Source organism: Harpia harpyja, chromosome 16, assembly GCF_026419915.1.
Source record: "Harpia harpyja isolate bHarHar1 chromosome 16, bHarHar1 primary haplotype, whole genome shotgun sequence".
In the NCBI taxonomy this organism is placed as follows: domain Eukaryota; kingdom Metazoa; phylum Chordata; class Aves; order Accipitriformes; family Accipitridae; genus Harpia; species Harpia harpyja.
In genome coordinates, this window is record NC_068955.1 from 16,451,161 (window position 1) to 16,468,923 (window position 17,763).

The following is a 17,763-nucleotide window of genomic DNA, read 5'->3' on the forward strand; positions in this document are numbered from 1 at the left end:
GAGCCACATGTGAACATTTGCTAGCTCAGCTTCTCTATAAATTTGCAGCACCTGGTGAAGGAGGGAAAATGGCTCAGCTAGAGGTGTTGATGAGAGCACCTCTAACTGCATGTAAGATCTATGCTTGTTCCAGGATCTATACAAACCTAGTGCAAGAAGCATGAGGACTTGGAAATAGCTGTTGTGCTGTAAGCTTCAGTTGCAACCTCCAAAAATAAAATCAAAGTGCCTTTCACAAAGAATTAAAACAGTCATCTCTACCGAGCTACCAGAGGCAGTAAAAGTGAAAGAAGTGAAACAGTTAAGAGTTGAAGATGTTTGTCACATGCTCTTGTTGGGGGCAATGTCCAATTTCACCCCACTGGGACTTTCAAGCTGGTCTTTGTTGCAATGGTACTTGAAGTAATGAGCCCACCTGGGATGAGGCTGAAGAAGGAGATCAGCACTTTGATGTGTGGTTACCTTTGATCCTGCCTGGCAAGTAAGCAAAGGGGAGAAAAAAACCCAAAGAAAGAAGGAATAAATCCCTGGCATGCTGACTCAGCACTTTTCACACCGTAAGCTTTGAACTGTACACACAGCTTCTGCACCTTACCTATGCTCCGTGTTCCCAGCTAGAAAGCACCTTTGTGTCATTTTTCAGCCTGTCAGCCTGCAGTAAGTTCAGTGAGCACTATGAGTCCAAAAGCCAGCTCTGGAGGTGAGGAAGAAGCCTCGGGAATGAGGAGCAAGACCCTGGGGGAGAGCGTTTGCTCAGGAAAGGTGGAGAGGGGACAAGCGATCCTTGTTGCCTACCTGATTGCAACCCTAGAGCTCACCTTCCTCTTCATGCAGACGGGAGTCATGCCTGTGAGTATGGGTTGTGCTGCTTCACATCTTGCCTTCAACGCTAGGCTATGTAGTTTTCCAGCAAAGTCAGAAGAGAATTTGCAGCAGGAGACACGAAAGTGTATTCCTACCTAGCAGGCAAGCTGTGACTGGGTTCAGGGTTTGTCCAGGCAGTAAAAGCTGGTTTATTATTTGTACTGCAGTAGCACCTAGAGCCCTTTCCTGGCCTCATGGCCCTGGGTGAAGCTGATGTTGTTTTTGTCTTCTTGCTTGCAGTGGGTGTCCTGGCTTTGGCTGGGAGAGAGTTAATTTTCTTTCTAGTAGCTGGTGTAGTGTTATGGTTTGGATTTAGTATGAGAATAATATTGATAACACACTGATGTTTTCAGTTGTTGCTAAGTCGTGTTTACACTAAGCCAAGAATTTTTCAGCTTCTCATGCCCAGCCAGCAGGAAGGCTGGAGGGGCACAAGAAGTTGGGAAGGGACACAGCCAGAACAGCTGTCCCAAACTGGCCAAAGGGGTATTCCATACCATGTGACTCCATGCCCAGTATATAAACTGGGGGCAGTTGGCCTGGGGGGAATGGCTGCTCGGGAACTAACTGGGCATCAGTCAGCGAGCGGTGAGCAATTGCATTGTTCATCACTTGTTTTGTATATTCTAATCCTTTTATTATTATTGTCATTTTATTATTGTTATTATTACCATTATTAATTTCTTTCTTTCTGTCCTATTAAACTGTTCTTATCTCAACCCACAAGGTTTTTTTTCCCAATTCTCTCTGCCATCCCACTGGCGGGGGCGGGGGGGGGGGGGGGAGTGAATGAGTGGCTGCATGGTGCTTAGTTGCTGGCTGGGGTTAAACCATGACAGTGGGAGAGTGACCCAACAAGCAGGCAGCAGAAATCAGAGGTTTCAGATCAGAGGTGGGTTTTCTGAGGGCATGATAAACCAGCTGTGAATGGGAATCATTGCTTCTCATTTACTGGACTATTTTGTCTGGTTTCATAGCATCATTTAGGTTGGACAAGAGCCTTAAGATCATTGAGTCCAACTGTAAACCTAACACTGCCAAGTCTACCAATAAACCATGGCCCTAAGCACCACATCTACACATCTTTGAAATACCTCCAGGGATGGTGACCCAACCACTTCCCCTGGGCAGCCTGTTCCAGTGCTTGATAACCCTTTTGGTGAAGAAATTTTTCCTAATATCCAATCTAAACCTCCCCTGCCGCAACTTGAGGCCATTTCCTCTTGTCCTAATGCTTGTTACTTGAGAGAAGAGACCGACCCCCACCTCGCTACAACCTCCTTTCAGGCAGTTGTAGAGAGCGATAAGGTCTCCCCTCAGCCTCCTTTTCTCCAGGCTAAACAGCCCCAGCTCCCTCAGCCGCTCCTCATAAGACTTGTGCTCCAGGCCCCTCACCAACTTGGTTGCCCTTCTCTGGACACGCTCCAGCACCTCCATGTTTTTCTTGTAGCGAGGGGCCCAACACTGAACACGGTATTCCAGGTGCAGCCTCACCAGTGCTGAGTACAGGAGAACAGTCACATCCCTGCTGCTGCTGGCCACACTATGTCTGATGCAGGCCAGGATGCCGTTGGCCGCCTTGGCCACCTGGGCACACTGCTGGCTCACATTCAGGTGGCTGTCAATCACAGCCCCAGGTCCTTTTCCACCTGGCAACTTTCCTGCTCTTGTGACCTCCTGGATCTATGATATGCCTGTCCACGCCTGTCTCTGGTGACGCCATGCCTTCTGGGAGATCTCTCTGCTGGTTTTGTGCCTCCAGAGGCAAACTGCTCTCTCCTTCTGGGACTAAACCAGCCTGTGGTGCCCAGAGCCTGTAGGCTGAGAGAGAGTTTATTTATGGGAGATTGGCGTAGTTGATCACCAATCAGTTACAGGGGATTTGGGGGCCTGGGTGCAGAGCATGTGCCAGGTAAGCAGGAAGATTGGGGCACATCTGCGCCTTCTGAGAGCTGAACTTGGTGGAGAGTTTTAAACAACTTTTAGCAGATGTCACAAAACAAAAACGTGAATCAGAAATAGCTGTCCTTTGAGCATACAACTTTTACATTTACAAAAAGGGTTTTTTTATTTAAAGGATTGAGGCTCTTCAAGGTGTGCATCTGCTGGTTTTGCAAGCTCACATTCTGGGTGTACCATCCAGATTATAAGTAAAGGTAATATTTTGCCCATGTTGTGCTTGCATCGATTCTGGCTCACTTGATTAAACAACTCCAAGACCTTACAGCAGTCATCTCCTGGGTGATGCTTGGGCTGCCCCAGGTGCAGGGTCTGGAGGCAGGAAGGCTACTTAAAATCTACCTCATCCCCTTCAGCAGTAGCTGAATATGTTCAGCTGTGTTGGACTGCAAAGGTAAAGGGGGATTCAGATTTGTCACCTGGTGCAAAATTGATGGTTTGATCACATCTACCTGATCTTCATTAGCAGATAGTATGGGACGGAGACTTTTGGTCTTTATTAAGCAGCCTGTGTCTGACCCAAGAAAGATTTTATCTGTAGGTGTGGGGAGTTGAAGGAAATGCTTGTTTGGATCCGTAGTCCTCTCCACACAGACCTTAAGCTCTTTATTCAGATATATAGCATACTTCATTTCCTCTGACCTGTTGGTTTTTTTGGTGTTTTTTTAGTACTTGGCAAAGAGCCTAGGTTTGGATTCAGTGGGGCTTGGCTACCTCCAGACAACCTTTGGTGTCCTCCAGCTTGTGGGAGGTCCCATTTTTGGAAGGTGAGTGAGAACAATTCTCATGACCCTTTTCATAGCTGAAAAAGGCCAGACATTTTTGTACTTCAATAAAAAAAAAATAATTTAGTTCTGGTTCATGGTCCTGTTGAAATGTTTGAAGATTTCATAAATGGGCAAGGGGAAAATAAATACTATAATTAGAAATACTGCAACATAGAAGCAGCCTTTATATTAACTTAGCTATGTTTTAATGACACGCATTTAAGCGTAACAATGTACTGGGAACAGGCTTAAACCATCAGAGTCCTCAGAGCCCAGGTCCTAATGGCTTAATCCTGCAAACGTTTTAGAGTCATGTGTAACCTTAGTAATGTCTTGTGACTAGGAAACTTAAAAAAGAGGATATTTATTGATGTTAAGTAGAGCTGTCAATGAAAATAATTGAGGGTTGTGTTATTTCTACAGCTGAATCTCACTGTAACTACATTGGTGTTTAATATAAAGTTAGACTTGCATGAATCTTTAAGAACTGATGCATCTTTAAGTTCATCTATCAAAATAAGAAAAGGGTGGAAAAGACTCAGTTTTCTGCCTCTCCACCCCATGGGACACACATTCCTCTTCCTAATGAAATGTAAATGGGCCCAAAAAATTTGAGTGATGGGGGAATGCATTCCCAAAAAGCAGAAAAAATTTGAAAGAGCAGTGTAATTCAGCGATAGGAAGCTAAAATGAGGCTGAGAAAAAATCTAGCTTTTCTTCTCAGTCCTGCCACTGATCAACAAAGTAATAAATGGATACGGAGCTGGTGTGTACCTCAGTTTTCCCGCATGGGATTTACCATTCTGGTTGATGTAGATTGTGAGCTCTACGGGATCCTCTGGTACACGGTGTGTAGGACTTTAAGGATCTGATCTCTAAAAGCCCTTGGACGCTACCATAATACACATTTTAAAATGAATAACAATAACATTAAATTTTCCAGTGCAGCTTGGAAGAAAATGCATTCCTAAGAACAGAGGTTGTGCAGAGGACCCAATTTGAACACTTTTTCTATTAATATACAAAGCTAGAGTAATATTTCTGTTCTGGATCTGGTGCCATGTGGAATTTGGTTTTCCTCTGTGCCTGTCACTCACTAATGTCCAGAAGAGATGCTGAAGGGAAGGAAAATGGCAAACCAGACTCTCTCTGGGTCCGGACTCCCACTGGTGTAGATGGGACTGAAGGTGTATATTGCCAGATTGAAGTCAAAATTTGCAACGTAGGTTTGAGATTAAAAGGATTTTCCTAGATGTGAGGCTGCTTTGACCTCAGTGTAAAGGTAGATAAAGAGAAAATGGGAAGGAGGGGGGTAAGAGAGAGAAAAATGCATAGCTTAGGTCCGTTTTCCTTGTTCTTCTTGCCTGAGGGTCCTAAACAGCCATGAGAAGAGGAAGCACTGAATTTACTCTTAAGTAACAAAGCAAAAAAGCTCTGGACTATGTAGTGAATCCTGGTCTTTAGGTAACAAACTGCTAATATAAACTTCCCTGGCTTTCGTTTAAACAATGAAGTTTTGACCTGTAACTCTTCCTCAACACAAAGCCCTTTAATTACTTATGCTTAACTTTGTAGACCAAAGTTTGGCATTTTAGGGGGGGGGGGGTGTTTCTTTTAGTGTAAGCACAACTAATTGCTATGCAAGGTAACATTCATCTGCTAACTGTAATATGCAACTTCAATAAAATGAAGGAAGGAGAAATTGGAGTGAAAAACACTATCTAAGGTCTGTTTTATGGTCATCTTAGTCCCAGCTGCTCAGAACCCTTTCTGTGGTACTCTCTGGCTTTGTCCAACTTAGGTCTTTAAAGTATCTTGAAGTTGGATAAAATCTGAACCAAAACCTGATCTGGCTGGTTTGGTTTTTTCCTCAAATAGAAGGAAATTTGAGTCACTCTTGTGAAGTCTTTACTGAATCTAAATAGAAAACTAACTATTTTTTTTTTTTTAAGTCACGCTGAATGAGAAATGTTGCTTTGAACATCCTCTGGAAAGAAACTGGAACAACTTCAATTGCCGTTGAACCTGAACTAAAAAATTAGCTAGCCTGATACCCTCGTCTGAACCAACTTTAAGAGTCAAGAAGTAAAATTTGAGGGTGCTATGTGCTCCAAAGTGATAATATTTGAATGAGTTACTGAGCTGAGCTGCTGTAGCTGCCTCTGCCTGTGGCTGGTCTTCAGCAGCTCTGAGATAAACCACATTTATTCACTGAAATGCCAGGGGAGGAGACTTAAGCAAGCACATATCTTGTGCTCACGAGGGGTCTGGAAATGGGCTGTGGCAGTTGCTGATGCATTGCCCTGTTACACCAAAGTGGCAGTGCCTGCATTCCCAGGTGGGCAGCTGGTGCTTCAGCACTGGTCCTTGCACGCCTCCTCCAGGCTAGACTTCCAGTTTTGGGGGGGGGGCTTGTTTTGGGTTTTTTTTTGCAAGGCAAAGTTTTGTATTGCTGGTAGTCAACAATGAAGAGAGGTCGTCCAGTGCTCAGGCCCAGTGAGCTGCACTCCTCTGAATATCTAGTCCTCTTTTGGGAACTGAGCACATCTGAGAATCTGATCAGTGCTTCCCATGGTGGATAAATGAGGGTGAGATGGCTGTGCAACTCCATCCATCTGGGGTGCATCACACTTGTAATGACCTGCATGGTCCCGCTTCTGATAACATTGTACCATTTCTGTACCAGGTTTGCAGATCAATTTGGCGCCCGAGCAGCATTAATTCTCTCCTGTGCATCTGGAAGTGCCTTCTTCCTGCTCATGTCCATCTCCACCAGCATCCCCCTCCTCTTCCTCTCCAGGCTGCCAGCAGTGTTCATGCATGGGCTACCAGGTAAGGTCGGTCAGAGCTGAGGGGCTTTCCAAATTGTTTTTATTGCCTAATTCCTCTCTTCTTGCTCACATTGCTGGAAGTCAACAGGATCAACAACATGAAGGAAGGCAGGAGGAACATTTGATGGTCATCAGGGATGAAGTGGTGAGAACATGAAGCAGCAGGTGTATTGGTTATGGAAAGCAGGGCTAGTAGCCCATAGTCCCAGATCCGTCCTCCTGTATGGTCTTGAGCAAATTGCTTGGACATGGGTGACAATCAATTGCTGGCAGCAGTGCTATCCCAAACTTCACAGCTACCTTCTTGTAACCAGGATATTTTCTAGGAGAACTTTTCCCTTTCTCCTGGTAAAATGAGCATATTGGTCAAAATGAAATGTGTTTACAAAAATACCTTCCATTACCCACCAAGCTCTTCCACTTTAGTTGGCCTTTCCTAGATGCTCCTAGTGAAAACCATAAACAACCTGTAGCTACTAGAAGTCCATGTAACTCATGCAACAGGACTCAAGTTGATAGGGTGTTAAGCCTCTTCTTGCCACTTGTGAAGTGGTTTGTTTGAGTGCTTTTGTTTCCTACTACTGACTGGCTGAACCAATTCCACTCAGTGGTGTGCATGAGCATTTGCCCTGGGGTTGCAAGGACCATTTAGTGGCAGGTGCTGTTGCTGTGGCCTAAAAACGTGTATACCTGCTGCCCAGACCCTGTGGCAAGCTTCTTTCACGGGATTTTTTTCCCTGCAGGTGCTCAGAAGCTTATTACAGACCTGACTACTGCTTCCCAACGCACTAATGCTTTGGGGAAGCTGGGTCTTTGCTTTGGAATAGGCATCATCATCGGCTCTGCCCTGGGAGGTGTCCTCTCCACCAAATTTGGGTGAGTGTCCCACTTGTTCAGTGTTGGCCTTGTTGCAACAATTGAGGGAGCTGCTGAGGGGTATTTTGCTTCCACCTCCCGCCCAGCTTTTAATGCTCTCTTACTGCTGGTGGCGGTAGAGGATCATACCAGAAGTCAAAATGTTGCTTTCCATACTGCTTCAAAGAACTACCTCCACTGTTTTTAAGGAGACCTTGTTGAAAATCTCACCTTCCGTCTACTTAAATTGATTTAAAAACAAGTTGAAGTGAGAAATGGAGTCTGTCTGTCTCCCAGTTGTCTTTTAGGAGCTGAGTGTGCTGAAAAACAGCGCGCACTGCATAGCCTGCTTTTAAGAAACAGTGTTGCACAGCTGAGAAATGAAAATTGGGAGCAGTGTGAAACTCGTGAGGAAATTGGTGTGCTTGGGGGATGCTCAATATAGAGCAAGACCTTGGGAAAGGGGAAAGCAAGCTTGGGACAATGGGAAAAAAGAGTGAGGAGGTCTAGCCTTGTTACAGCAAGATGAAGCACATGCCTGCCACTTCCCTGTTTGCTTTCCACAGCTTGGCACATTGTAGCATGCTGCCACCTTCTCTTATGTGCTGCAACAGGAAAGAAATGCCCGGTTGTACTGAACTTACCAGTCGCTGATCATTATTAGTAAAGGATGCTCAAAAGCTGCGGTGTGTCAGAGAACTTTGCAGGCAGGGAAGTGCACATGGCTGTAATCTTCCTGGAAGATTCCCCTGCATTTCTCTGGTGGGGGGGGAAAAACCCCATCCCTTGTGAATTTTTGGGTGTTTAATTTGCTCTGCTTCTTTTATTATGGACACTTGCTTCTGCAGATTCAAGTCAGCATGGAAATAACTTTTTTTTTCAACCTTTGTGAGCATTAGAGCCACTCTACAGCGTAGGATGGAGGTTAAAGATCATTAGGGGAAGCTCTGGTTTTCAGGAATTGGGCTTGTCCTGAAAGGGATCAGTGTTGCTGGCAAGAGTCAGTGTCTGCTCGGTGTCACCGTCTGTCTGCCCACCAGTGCTGCCTGCAGCTGCCTCTCACCACCACAGCCACCTGCGGCTGCCTTACCAGCATCTGTCCCACCTCCCTTCGTGTACCGCAACACTACCTTATTAAAAATCAATTTTCATGAACTTCAGGCAGCTAAGTCAAATGTCATTGATTTTTTTTTTTCATGATCCCTGTCCTAGTACCATAAGCACTGCGGACTATATATGGTGATACGTCACCTGGGCATTTTGCGTGGGGCACACTCGGTTATGGTGTGAGGCATCAATGCATTGCTCTCTGAACCCTGTTGTGTGTCCACATGCGTTCAGGTGCTGCAGTGATGCTACTTTGTGTCTCAAATCTTTGCCAAGGTTAATTGAGTAGAAGACACTAACCTTGCACCCTTAGGGAGTAGCCCCTGAAAACTCTGCTGCAGTACCTTGGCAGCGTTGGGCCCAATTAATTGCTGCAGACAGCCTCAGGGGTTTTCTTCCTCTTGCTTGAAACCTGAAAAGCTTCTGGCCCTTACACTTTGTGCCTGCAACATAACACTGAGGAAAGTGAATGTTGCCCGTAATTATGGGAAATGAAGGGACCTGCACCCGAAAAACTCCATCGCTTTTGACTTTCCCATGGCAGGGGTTGTTTCCCTTGCATCCGGCGGAGGGCAGCTTCGGCTCGCAGGTCGTGCCTGGCTGCCGGAGCATCCCATCGCAGTCCTGTAGAAGGACTGGGGAAAGCAGCCTGTCTGCCAGTGTTGTCCTAAAAGCGGCTTCGTTACCTGCTGTTCAATAGACCAATCTCACACACTCAGGAGAGAGATTGCTTTTTTCTGCGGAGAGTGCTCCGTGGACTTTCCACACATCAAGCACACCAGACTCATCAGGTGTGTCCCTTTTATACAGTAACAATTGCATCTAATTTATTAAACTACTCCTACCTAATACATATTGAAACTATCTAATGCATATGCATAGTATTACATAACCATGACACATCAGATGCCTTCTCCGGATGCACGGGGGTCTCGGGTGGTCTTCAGTGGTCGTTTGAGGAGGTATCCCCTCCTCACTTTGACTGCTAAGTCGCTCTGTATTGGGTCAGTGGTTCATTTTCCTGCCAAGAGGGTTGCACCATCAATCAGGAAGAAGAGAAAGGATCAGAACTGGTGCTCCAGGTGAGGCACCATTAAACAGGAAGAACAGAAAAGCTCAGAATGATCTTGGATAACTAACTTAATTTAAACCAGGACTTTCTAATCTACCACAGGATTTTGTGTATCTGACATCACCAGCAGCATTTGGTTTTCTCCATGAAGATCTGTGCATCCCCCTGGAAGAATGGCAGGAAGTCCCATCAACAAGGGACAAACTCCAGTATGCTGGCAGGACCCTTTTGACCACTCTGGCATGCAGAGGGTTGATTTGATTTTATAAACAGCAGCTCCAGGCTAAGAAGGCCACTCTGGGTGTTTGGTAGCAAGCTTCGCTGCAGCCAGATCCCGCCTTTGCTTTGACACTGTGCTTAGCTCTTCTGCCAGATTTCTCTGGAAAGATGAGAGGAGCAATCTACTGATTTTTAGTGTTTTGGCTAATATTGGTGGTGAGTGGGAATTCAGCCATGCAAACAGATGAAGACAGCTATGTGCAACAAACCAGCCCCCAGAGCATCCCCAGCACCTCTGGCTGTGTCTGTGGCACTGACCTGGAGGGAAAGGAGTGGGTGTTCCATTATGGACATACCTGAGGCTCCTTGGCCTTGTTGCCGCATCCCACAGACTGGCTGTTAATCATCCCTCCCTGTTTCCCATGTTAGTACAGGAAGGCTCCAGCTGTACTTGGAGCTGCATAATCACTTCCATTTTTTTTTCATAGAAGAATGACCCAATCTCCTTCCTTTGAAAATAAGCGTTTCTGCTGTGTCATGGAAGAGCAAAGCTGGAGATTTCTGTCCACTCTGCATTCTTTGCTCTCCCTCACCACAAAGCTGGCCAGCATTCCCCGTCTGTTGTTGACAGCATTATTCATATGTTAACAGTGGTTTATATACAAGAGAGGGGGTAGAAATCAGTCTCAGTTCCTCAGCTGATGTCATTTTGGTATTATTCCACTGTATTGTATTTACCATTGATGTACTTGACCTAAAGAGTTGGTCTGTTGTTGTTTTCATTGTTGGAATAATATTTGTCAACCCTTATTATTTAAGGGAGCCCCAGGGAAGTTGAATGGCTTGTTCTGGTTTGCATAGAATTTTTTGGATGTCCGATCCTGACCTCAGGTCCTAAGCTGTAGCCACCACCAGATCCAGCCCTTCCTCTTCCTCTCTCTAAAGTACTACGCTTTTCCCTCATGTTTTCCAAAACTTTGAATGAAGCTGTAGCAAAGGAATTGTGACTTTTACTCAGACCTGGACATGTTTCATCTGTGGAATGTGGCTTTGCCTTTTGCAATTAAAGGAGCTGCTCGCCAGCTGGCTTCACCTTACTGAATTTAATTTCTGGAGACCTTGCTCTTAATATATAGTCCTTTCCACTCACCTCTGTACAAACAGTGCATACAGCTGTGAACAACATGCTCTCTATGGGCAGGGTGATGGTCAGGCAAATTTACACCACCTCAGGATGAGGTATAAGCCAATTTATTAACATAAGTGGCTGTAATCTTAACAATTTGGAAAGTGTTTTCATGTTTGTGTGCTTTTTTTTTTTTTAATTGGTGTTTTCTGGTCATTGATCAGTTGAATCATGATTGTGGATATAAAATACCTAGCTTGAAAATAACTCCTGTAGTTCAGCTGAGGTCTCCAGGTTCTTGGAGAGTCTACAAACTTCATGACAGCTCATCCACAAAAGGTGACTAAGAAAAGGAGCTCTCTTTGCTCTCTGTACATGTTCACCCCTCCCTGTACACTTACTGCAAAGCTGTTGGGGGACCACAGGCTGCAGGTGAGTGTGTATCCCTGGAGAGAAGTGATTTGGTATTTGTAGTAGACTTTCGTGGCAGGACTGTGGGTGAAGGGTGAAAGAAGAAGGCTGGATTAGTCTTCAAAAGTGGAAAGATGAGCCTAGGTAGCTAATTACAAAGATTTCATCCTTTCTTCTGGGACTATGATTAATTGCATTTGGCTTCTTTCTTCTTTCTTTCTAACAAGGACATACAGAAGCTTTGCTGCATGACCCAAGATTTGTTTGCTTTCTATGGACAAGGAGAGGTTTCTTCACTTTAGTGACTCAGCTGTAGGCTTAAATCTCTTGGAGCAATTATTCTTTTGAACTTGGGATTTTCCTGGCCAAACCCCTTTCGTTTCTTATTTAATATTATTACAGCAGGCTTTGGGGATAGGGGTTTTTTTTGTTGTTTTTTTGGTTTTTTTTTTTCCCCTGCTGTGCTATTATCCTTCTTCCTCAAGGGGAAAAGAAGGAGCTTGTTTGCCTGGAGTAAGGAATTGCATTTCTTTTCAATAACCCATTTGAACAATGTCCTCTGGCAGGGAATTTCTCATCGCTTCGCAGCAGAGTGAAGAAACTGTGGGTGTTGAAAGGGCTGAAAGTTGGGAGCTGGGAAGGCGGGTAGGAACATGGCAAAGGGTGAGAGGGTTGTGCTCCATTTCAGGACAAAGCAGGGCATTCTGCTGCTGGGAGCTGCTCCTGCTGCCTTCCAGCAGAAACTGTGGTATTTCTCTGCCTGGGATGATGTTGGTCGGCTGAGCAGCATGTATCGGTGGTGCTTGTACAGGCGTTGCTTTGTCCTTTGTATCGAGGGACTTTGGGGAGAAGGAGGTGGTGTCTGCCTGCCAGCAAGTTATCCATGAGCTGCAACGTGGTCTGTCACTATCGGTCGAGCTCTGTGATGCCTTGGGAGAGACGGGGAGGGAATAGCGAATGGGCTGTTTGTCCAGGAGCTGATGGTTTGGGGAAGGTGCAGAGGACCTCAGTTGTGGCCTTCTGTGAAAAATAAAACAAAACAGCATCCAGAGATTCTTTTTCTCATTTACTCTGCGTGACAAAAATCTTAGTTTTGGAAGCCACGGTCCCACAGATTGTCTGTAATCTTAACCGGGTCTGGATAGAGGATCATGCACATGCTCCCTCCACAACTTGTTGGTTCAGAGTTCAGGTCTAGGGCACTTTTCTCTTCTATTCCCAGCACCAGAGCTTTCTAGTTCTGATGACTTGTTTAACCTATTCTTGAACCTGAGAAATGCCTCAGTGCAATTTGGGTGGCGTTTGCCTAATCTTAGACACCTACAGCGGAGACAGTTACACCTAAATTTGCTGTTCAGACTCTGGAGAGGCACAGGCACTTCTACAGCACCATTTACCTCCTCATGAAGCAGTCCTGAAACGGCTCAGGGGACAGTCTGCTTTGCAAGATGTCAACCTGAGTCCCAAAACACTAGCTCTGGCCATCAACGCATTGTGCCTGTGGTCACAGTCCTGGAGTTTGATGCTGAATTGTGAATGTACCAGAAGTCATCAGGATGCAGGTCCTGAGCAGTTTCCCCTGTCTGTGCTGTCTTCGTGCAACAGACATGTCTGCACTAAGCTCATCCCTGGCCCTTCCTTCCTGCAAACCTGTACCCCACCTACCACTTCTAGACCACCGGTTTTAGATTTGGGTCTGCTGGCTTTCTCCTCTTTACCCATTGGGAGATCACACTGACACTGCAAAGGTGCCCTCGTTCCCCCTTTGCAGACCCGCAGTAAACATGGCTCTTCCATGCTCTCCCTACAGCCCCTGGTCTGAACTCCAGTGGAGGGAGGCGTGATGGTGGGGCCGAGAGCTCCTCTTTGTCCTTCACCCATAGGTGGGGCCCTTTCCCAAGGGAGGAGGAGTGGGGTTCAGGGCAGGAGCCAGCAGCTCATGGGAGGGAGAGCCCATGCCTTGTGGCTGCCCTCAACGATATGGGGTACGGCTGAAGAGGGCTGGGCTTGGGTTGAGCTTATGGGATGCTGGTTGGCAGCCCCTTCCTTAGCCTTGTCAGGAGCTCCCCATTCTCCTTCAAAACGCTCATTCCCACTTAGCTTTCTGCACGGATTTGGTGGGAGGGCTGTGACTGTGCTGGCTCACAGGAGATGTCCACCTGCCCCTTCTCCCCACAGCACCCTCCTTCCTCCTGGGCATCTCTGCCCTTTTGGGTCAGCTGCTTCATCTTCCCAGGGAAACCATGATGAAAAGGCATTAAAAAAAAAAAAGGGGGGGGGAGAAAGTATCCAGAACTTCCTTGTGTGGCTGGTTTGTGCTGCTTAGACAGAGCACTGAGGTTTGGGGGCTGATGAGAATTGACTTGCGCCAGAGCCATGGGAAGAGGGACTCCTGGCATGGTTTGCCTGGTGTCCCTCTGTGGGTTGACAGCGGTTACCCCAGCAGACAGACAGTTAGGAAATAAAGGGGGCGGGGGGAATATCTGAGGGGGGGCTAAGGAAATTTCCCCACTGCCTTCTCCAGCTTTCATCATGCCTGTGTGCCGGGGCAGGCAGCCCTGCCTTGCCACCCCATGCCTGGAGTCAGAAAGTGAGGGGGCGGCGGGAGAGCGAAACCCTGTTTTGCGCGCGTGGTGGCTAGATCGCAATCAAAAGTGTGTATGTTTGTGAAGTTACCTCTGCTAAACAATTATGTATGTTTGAACACTGCTCCCCTCAGCCGATGCTTTGAAAGCACTGGCTTTCTGTGCGGTGCCCTGCCTGGTTGGTTGTTAGCTGTGTTTCTACAAGGTGTCATTGAGGGGGTGGCTGATTTTTCTTGTCAAGCCAGGCTTAACAGCCCCAGATAATACGTGTAAAAAATGAAAAAAAAGGAAAGAAAAAACCTCAAACCCCCAAAACTGGAATTTTATGGAAAGGCACAAGGCATTTTGGGTCTGGCCTCGTTAGCAGAGGCAGGGTCGGAGGGCTGAACATGACCCTCTCTGTGCAGGTTGCACAATAAGGCAGTGTCTGCTCATGACTCACTGGAGCTTCATCTGCTCTTCCCACTCCTGGAATATTTCATGACTGGGCAGCAAATCCAGCAGTATCACTGGGGATTGAAATCCAGGAAAATACTGTTTTCTTTGTTAACAGAAAATAGAAAGCACAGAATAGGCTGTGGTTAAGTCCCTGAACTGGGATTTGGGATTTGGCTCTGCTGCGATTTGCCTGTGATGTGAGTAAATCGTCCCATCCCTCTGCACTGGTGTTCCTCATGCATAATATGGGGCAATGAGATGGTTTTTCCTTCTCTCTCCCAATACATTTACAATATTGCTATTTAGATTATACAGCCTTTGGGATGCAGACTCCCTCTATCACGAGGTGTGCTCGTGCAAATATCTACTACCTCGGAGGAACACAACCAGTTTTTCCTGGATGTATCCTCCTCTTCATCCCCTGCTGTCCTGGGCAGGCAGAGTCTTTGTAAGCCCAGCTACAGTTCAATTTTTTGGGCTTGTTTCTTTTTTAAAAATTGTTTATCAAAAGGAAGTGCCAGCCTTTTGCTGTTTCAGAAAAGCAGCAGAAAAACTGAGCTCAGCCAGCCATAATGCTTGGTGGTGGGGGAGTGCCAGAGGTTGGGGGCTGAAGTGCAGGGCTGCAGAGCTGAGCCCAGCAAGAGCTAGCAGAGGGACCTGGAGGGCAACGTGGGGTGCCACAAGCTTCCTCCGTTTGTGCCTGCATGTGTTCCTATGGAGAGCTCTCTCCTTTACATCTCCTAATCCTTTAGATTCAAAGGGTCATGCTTACAATTAATTCTGATCTGCTTCGGTGAATGAACCCAGGCTTGTGGTGAGGTTGGGGCAGGAAGGATGTGGTGCTTGTGTGGGAAGGACTATCAGACAAGGGAGGGAGGGAAGGTCGGGATGAACGGAAATGTGTGGATTTGGCATGTGAAGGGTGGACTGGGAGGAGTTAGGACTTGGGGAGCTGAGGAGTGAAGCTCTGCAGGAGAAAGGCTTAGTGCTTTTAGATGTGTTGGGTAATCTGGGGCAGTAAGATTGGGGCATCAGGGGTATTGGGCTGGAAAGAAGTAGTATTTCCAAAATGGACCTTCATTTGCCATGGGGGAAGAAAGGGGACAGCACATCCACTGCTGCTGCTCTCCCCTGTTCTCCTCCTGCCTGAAATATGGCTGCCGTAAAGGATGGGTGGAAAAGCAGTCCTTTTGGAGGAGTTTGCGGTTGGGCATTAAACCCTTCCTGGTGCTTCTCTTGGCCATTGCTGCTGGATCGATGGGACGAGCAGGAGGCTGCCAGCTGGATGCGACAGCCCATTGTCACAGGGTGCTGGTTCACGGTGGTCCTGGGTGAAGGCCCGGCTGCTCGGATGGGGTGCTCAGAGGGAAATAAAAAGGGTATGACCTTTGCACGAACTACACCAGCTTCCATGGCCCCACCCAGGGTTTTCGTTTCCTTGCAGTCTCTTTATGAAACCCTGCTCACAGCCACTCCACCAGCCATCCAGAGCCAAAGGTATGTGAAGCATTCAGGCAGCGAATGCAGCCAGAGGGCAAAGGAGTTTCTGACTGGCCATCTCCAGGCTAACCCCAGCACTTGCTGGGGCTTGTCTCTTTAACCTGACAAATCGTGGGTTATCACAGCCAAGGGAGAAGGTATTTCCAGCATCAGAAACATTCTCTGTAGCATTCAGATCGGAAGCTCCTGACCACAGGGGCTGAGCCCTGTGCTGTGCCAAGTGGTGCAGCAAATGCCCTTGAGCACCACTGGCAAGCAGAGGTGCTGATCCAAGAGGAGGGCCATGCTAACGGTGTGATCTGAGAGGCCGGTCACCATGGTGAGGGTCTACCAGTGCACAGGGCAAAGCACTGTGTGTTGAGCCAGCAGTGGCTCTGTGCCACAGCACATGCAGAAGCACTCCCAGTTAGCCCAGCCGGCATTTGCAGGAGGCAGGGCAACGTGCCCTGTAGGGCTGTATCCCATTTTGGGGGATATGGAGCAGCAGCTCTGGAGGAGTATCATGTCTCATTGTAATTAACTATTGCTTGGGAGGTGGCTTGGATGGGCTTGGAGAGACACAGACCCTATATGTTCATCAGAATTAATTGCTTTACAAACGCATAAGGGGCTCCACTCTGCTGTCCAGCTGCTCTCTAAAGCAGAAGTGCAGTGATCAGGCTTTCCAGAAATCACTGTGATTTTCTTTCACTCTCCCACTTGGGGATGTCTAACATGGATTTTCAGAGGATAGGAATTTAGCGCTTTTGGAAAGCTGGTCCGTTTAAGGTAGTTCAGCATCTGAAAACTTTGAGTATTTTTTAGCATCTGAGGTTTTCTTGTTTACTTGTTATTATAGCAATTGTTGCTTTGATTTTAATTTATTTTTTTTGGTGGAGAGGGGATTATACGTCTAATCCTTTGTGGTCTGTCTCAGTCTCTCTGCTTTCTCAGTCTCACTAAATGTTTCTTTATTCCGTGATATTCTAGGCTGAAACTTTTGGACTAATTACATCTTCACAAAACTTCACTGTGAATCCTTTTGAAATCTGCACCATCTTTATTTTTATGGGATTTGGTTCATTTGTCTTTTACCCCAGGGTATGTGATCTGAGACATATTGAAGTCATTGGAAGTGTTTCCTTTGAGTTTGGTTTTAAATCAAGCTCTGGGTAAAGAAATTTGTAGAGGAAGGAAGGAAACCTCCAGAAACCTAAAAGATTCCTGCAGGATATTTCTTTAAAAAACCCAAATAATTAGAAATCCCCCTGGAAAAGCCATCTGGGGAGCATCTGAGCAATGCTTACTGGAGGCCAGAGTCTTAAATGCTGTTCTCAGACTTCAAAAAAAAGGGGGGATGAAACACAGTAATGGTTATTAAAGCTGAGGATGCTCATGTGTCAGATATTTAAGCGTACTTCCTACAGAAGCTTAGAAAGGCTCTTTCCTGATATAAAGCTGTATAACAGATTACCCGTATTGTGTGTGATGGGTTTCTTTCCCTCTCCTTTCCAACTGCCCAGACACAGTTGGATATGAGACAGATGATGGATCGATTCTTCTGGCTGATGTTTTCCAGTGTTCTCCTGGATGTTTCCCAGTCTTCCAGGAATTACTTTTCATGGCAAAAGGAGACCTACTTGTAGATGGACCTACTGATGTTTAGAAAAGAAATTTTGAAACTATTTGTTGAAGAACTCCTTTAGGGTAACTGGAGGAGCCTGTGGTTGGTGACATCAGGCTCACGCCTCACACTGCACCCACACGTGTTCTCATTGCATGCAATTACATGGTCTGGGATGTGTAATTGCCTGATTGTAATCTGTCCACCCTACGAAAGGTTGCATCATTTTGATTTTGCCTGGGTGCTCTTTGGCAAGCACTTTTCAGATGGATTCTCTTGGCCCTTGAAGGATTCATAAAGTTTTTCCTGTGCTTTTGTATAAAGCCTGATTACTATTTTTTGAATTGTTTTCTTTCTTGGGGATGGAGGTTCAGCTGTGGCAGGGAAGAATTTGCAATAGCTAGAAAAGGACATCTGTGGTGCAAA

At 46.4% G+C, this 17,763-nt stretch overlaps 1 protein-coding gene across 2 annotated transcripts in view; it reads left to right on the plus strand.

Annotated features, from left to right (window-relative positions):
* The first annotated feature begins 344 nt into the window (after window positions 1-344).
* Window positions 345-17,763, plus strand: part of SLC22A18 (solute carrier family 22 member 18) — a 62,897-nt gene continuing 45,478 nt past the window's right edge. For both annotated transcript variants that reach the window (XM_052811749.1, XM_052811748.1), the window contains exons 1-4: window positions 345-849; window positions 3,493-3,590; window positions 6,277-6,422; window positions 7,165-7,297. In XM_052811749.1, coding sequence (XP_052667709.1) covers window positions 676-849; window positions 3,493-3,590; window positions 6,277-6,422; window positions 7,165-7,297 — 551 coding nt within the window. In that variant the 5' untranslated portion in view covers window positions 345-675. The remainder of the gene's footprint in view (window positions 850-3,492; window positions 3,591-6,276; window positions 6,423-7,164; window positions 7,298-17,763) is intronic.